Source organism: Musca vetustissima, unplaced genomic scaffold (assembly GCF_032173495.1).
Source record: "Musca vetustissima isolate MV318-11 ecotype Yass unplaced genomic scaffold, APGP_CSIRO_Mvet_v1 utg2483, whole genome shotgun sequence".
In the NCBI taxonomy this organism is placed as follows: Eukaryota; Metazoa; Arthropoda; class Insecta; order Diptera; family Muscidae; genus Musca; species Musca vetustissima.
The window spans coordinates 601,819-606,689 of NW_026886224.1; the positions used below are offsets into that span (position 1 = coordinate 601,819).

General features: G+C 35.4%; 1 protein-coding gene across 1 annotated transcript; it reads left to right on the forward strand.

Moving 5' to 3' along the window:
* The first annotated feature begins 787 nt into the window (after positions 1–787).
* LOC133333732 (ras-related GTP-binding protein A) lies at positions 788–2,789 on the forward strand. The gene is made up of 5 exons (XM_061542023.1): positions 788–835; positions 902–1,001; positions 1,071–1,288; positions 1,346–1,512; positions 2,357–2,789. The coding sequence occupies exons 1-5, from the start codon at positions 824–826 to the stop codon at positions 2,787–2,789; spliced, it is 930 nt and encodes a 309-aa protein (XP_061398007.1). The 5' UTR covers positions 788–823.
* The last annotated feature ends 2,082 nt before the right edge of the window (positions 2,790–4,871 follow it).

Genomic DNA, 4,871 nt, shown 5'->3' on the forward strand with positions numbered 1-4,871 from the left:
TACTACTGATAGTTTTTTGTTGGCCATTTTTCAAATTTTAATATAAAACCTAAGATTATACTTGTTCTGGTTATAGCCAATTCAATTTCACAAACTAAACTAAAAGCCATATTCTAAACGGCGATCTAAATTGAGTTCTCAATGGATTGGAAATTAATATTCCTACAAGTGAACGTAACTAATTTGATAATAAATAAATAAAAATGTCATTAAGTTCGGCCAGGTCGAACTTGTTATACTCTCCACCATGAGATGGAATTTTGAACAATTTTCCAAAACCAATAAAAAATTCGAAACCGCTTTACTTCAAAATTTATATTTAAACAATAAAGTTCCGTTTTCCTTACAATTCTATTGGCCCCTAGAGGGAAAATTCTTAAACAAAATCACAAATATAGTCATTTTTGGTCCCATAAGGTATAATCCAATAAATTATATAAAAAAATTTATTAATCTAATCATTAAATCATTTAAAATCTGATTTAAAAACGTCCCAAATAATAATTTATTTCATAGTTACTTATAGTCCTAACGTACGAATTCTCTACGTTACGTTTGCACTAATCTCACGTCCCAGTGACGACATAAACAGCTGATTAAATATTTGTTTTGTTATCAGTCGGTTGTTTTATATTTTTATCGCTTAATTTATTGGTCATTTACGTTTCTTACATTTGTCCTCTGTTCAACGGCGTAGTTCTTCTTAGATAAAGCTTTGTATTTTAGTTACTGGGCGTAAAAACAAAACGTAGAAAAGAAACCAAAACAATTGAAGAAATTTTCGGAATTTTATACGGAAAACACCCGCAAATAATTCAACAAAATGAAGAAAAAGGTATGGAATATGAATACCAACAACAACTACATCAAAACTAATATGAATTTTGTTATATTTCATTAGGTATTACTTATGGGCAAAAGTGGTTCTGGAAAGACCAGTATGCGTTCCATTATATTTGCCAATTACATTGCCAGAGATACAACACGACTGGGAGCAACAAGTAAGTTTTAGGAAACCATAAATTTGAAGTCTGAATAATCTTCTCCTCTATTTCCATTTATTTGTTTAGTTGATGTGGAACACTCTCATGTTCGCTTTTTGGGAAATCTTGTCCTCAATCTATGGGATTGTGGCGGCCAGGAGGGTTTCATGCAACAATACTTTGCCTCGCAGCGTGATAATATCTTTCGCAATGTTGAAGTTCTCATCTATGTCTTCGATGTGGAGAGTCGTGAACTGGAACGTGATGTCCACTATTATCAATCGTGTTTGGAAGCGTTGTTACAGGTAAGGCATTTTTTTATGGATATGATTTAAGATCTAAATTATATTTTTCTATTATAGAATTCTCCCGATGCAAAAATATTTTGTCTTATCCACAAAATGGATCTGGTTGCAGAGGAACAAAGAGAAACACTGTTCAAAGATCGTGAAGATGATTTGATAAGGCTTTCGAGGCCCGGAAATGTTACTTGCTTTAGAACGAGTATTTGGGATGAAACGTTATATAGGTAAGGAGGAAAATAATTATTAGGAACTAAAAAAACTGACTGAAAGGAAATGGACGGAGTCTTTATTTACGAGCCGGTGGGAGCCTTTATTGACGGACTGAAAAGGAGCCTTTATAGACGAGTTGAAGGCAGTCTTTATAGACGTGTTGAAGGTAGCATTTACAGACGAGTTGAAGCGAGTCTATATAGACGTGCTGAAGGGAGTCTTTATAGACGAGCTGAAGGGAGTCTTTATAGACGAGCTGAAGGGAGTCTTTATAGACGAGCTGAAGGGAGTCTTTATAGACGTGCTGAAGGGATTCTTTATAGACGAGCTGAAGGGGAGTCTTTAAAGACGAGCTGAAGGGAGTCTTTATAGACGAGCTGGAGTCTTTAGACGAGCTGAAGGAGTCTTTATACGAGCTGAAGTAGTCTTTATAGACGAGTTGAAGAGAGTCTTCATAGACGAGCTGAAGGGAATCTTTATGGACGAGCTGAAGGGAATATTTATAGAAGAGCTGAGGGGAGTCTTTATAGACGAGCTGAAGGGAGTCTTTATGGACAAGCTAAAGGGTGTCTTTATAAGAGAGCTGAAGAGAGTCTTTATAGACGAGCTGTCTTTACAGACAATTTAAATGTAGTCTTTTAGACGACATGAAGGAAATGTATATGAACGAGTTAAAGGTAGTATTTTTAGGCTGGATGTGGATGAAGATATTACGCATAAATTGGAGCTATACTTATATACGAGCTAGAGAGAATTTTTCATAGGAAATCTGAAGGGTGTATTTTGTGGCATGTAGAGGAATATCATTAGACGAGTCTTTATGATATCTAAAATTTAATTTTGTTTTTCTCCTTCCAGAGCCTGGTCCAGCATTGTAACTATGCTCATACCAAATGTTGCTGCATTGGAGAATTCCCTATCCGCCTTTGCCAATGTCATTGAAGCCGACGAAGTACTGCTCTTCGAAAAGGCCACTTTCTTAGTAATCTCCCATTGTCAAAGTAAAAAGAATCGTGATTCACATCGTTTTGAAAAAGTTTCCAATATCATTAAACAGTTTAAGCTAAGTTGTTCAAAACTGGGTGGTAAATTCCATTCGATAGAGGTGCGTAACAGTGCATTTGCTGCCTTCATTGATACCTTTACCAGTAACACCTATGTTATGGTTGTTATGTCGGATCCCACCATACCATCGGAAGCAACATTGGTGAATATTCGCAACGCTCGAAAATATTTCGAGGAACTGGAGAATCCAAATACAAATGCTGTCAATCATCATCAATATCATTGAGAGAGGAGGAGAGAGAGAACATGAGTGTTTTTTTTTCATTTAGTCTCTCGGACTTTCTTTTCTTCCTGGTGGGATAAAATATATTTTACTTTTAAGTGTAAAGTGCTTGTAAATGTTTTACTATATTGCTGGTACTTTTTTTAATTTTCTTCCTCCTATATTATTTCAAATGTTATTATTGATTTTTTCGAACAATTTTATTTTTTTAATTTGTTGTTAATTTTGTATGAATTGTTTTCCTTTTCTCTAAATAGAATTGCTACTATTTTTTGTAATAAACTTTATACAATTTAAGACGAACAATCACATCCTGAAATTTCAATTTCTTTTAAGACGCATTTCGAAATTCGGATAAGATTTTGTTTCTTACGGTTAAAAAAAATAACTAAAGCTCAATTTAAAATTTATTAAAATTAATCTGTTTTGAATTTAAATTCTAAAAATGTTTTTTGTAAAATTTAAAATTTCAAAAATATTTAGATTTAACTAAAAAACAAAATAAAAAACAATAAAATTTATTTTTAAATAAATTAATTATTAAATCATTAAATAAAAGGTAGCTCATAGAGGAGGTGGAAGGGAGTATATGTAGGAGATGGGAGCCTTTATAGATGAGCTGAAGGAAGTCTTTATAGACGAGCTGAAGGGAGTCTTTCATAGACGAGCTGAAGGGAGTCTTTCATAGACGAGCTGAAGGGAGTCTTTCATAGACGAGCTGAAGGGAGTCTTTCATAGACGAGCTGAAGGAAGTCTTTCATAGACGAGCTGAAGGGAGTCTTTCATAGACGAGCTGAAGGGAGTCTTTCATAGACAAGCTGAAGGGAGTCTTTCATAGACGAGTTGAAGGGAGTCTTTCATAGACGAGCTGAAGGGAGTCTTTCATAGACGAGCTGAAGGGAGTCTTTCATAGACGAGCTGAAGGGAGTCTTTCATAGACGAGCTGAAGGGAGTCTTTCATAGACGAGCTGAAGGGAGTCTTTCATAGACGAGCTGAAGGGAGTCTTTCATAGACGAGCTGAAGGGAGTCTTTCATAGACGAGCTGAAGGGATTCTTTCATAGACGAGCTGAAGTGAGTCTTTCATAGACGAGCTGAAGGGAGTCTTTCATAGACGAGCTGAAGGGAGTCTTTCATAGACGAGCTGAAGGGAGTCTTTCATAGACGAGCTGAAGGGAGTCTTTCATAGACGAGCTGAAGGGAGTCTTTCATAGACGAGCTGAAGGGAGTCTTTCATAGACGAGCTGAAGGGAGTCTTTATAGACGAGTTCGAGGGAGTCTTTCATAGACGAGCTGATGGGTGTCTTTCATAGACGAGCTGAAGGGAGTCTTTCATAGACCAGCTGAAGGGAGTCTTTATAGACGAGCTCGAAGGGAGTCTTTATAGACGAGCTCGAAGGGAGTCTTTATAGACGACCCCGAAGGGAGTCTTTATAGACGACCCCGAAGGGAGTCTTTATAGACAAGCCCGAAGGGAGTCTTTATAGACGAGCAGGATTTTTTTTTATGAATTGGAGTAAATCTTTACAGAAAAGTTTAAGGAGTTGAGTTGAAATGAGTCTATATAGGCGGGCTGAAGACAGTTTTTATATATTGAGGAAGTATTAATGAACGCATTTTTAGACGAGCTAAAAGGCCAATCGAAGTAAGTCTTTGCAGTATTCTTCCTTTTTTGTTATTTGGCATTTATTAGTTATCTTATGGACACACAATTTACAATTGTTTATACATACTTGAATATTATACATTAAATGTTACTAACAAAATACAGGCATATTATAAAAATAGATATATTAGAGATAAATATATATGGTTGTATGTATGCAGGTATATTCTTATTACTAAAAAACAGTTATAAGAATCAAATCCCTATTAAGTGGTCTTTCATTGTTCTAAATTAACAGGTGGTTAACACAGGTCTGGGAAAAACGTTCAATAAAATCAACAGTGAAACCCGATTATAGTCTACCACTAGAAGAGTGGACAACAGACCTGTGTCAATTATCACAGTTAAATGCATGACTGATCTCAATTTGTTTTTTTAAGCTCAATTAATTTTTTGTTCCAAAATTTTCTATTCTCCGAA

What these genes read in the sequence shown, in the direction of transcription:
- LOC133333732 (XM_061542023.1), top strand. An exon ending in AACACGACTGGGAGCAACAA is followed by an intron (nt 1,002 to 1,070) that starts GTAAGTTTTAGG and finishes TTATTTGTTTAG; the next exon opens with TTGATGTGGAACACTCTCAT. An exon ending in TGGGATGAAACGTTATATAG is followed by an intron (nt 1,513 to 2,356) that starts GTAAGGAGGAAA and finishes TTCTCCTTCCAG; the next exon opens with AGCCTGGTCCAGCATTGTAA.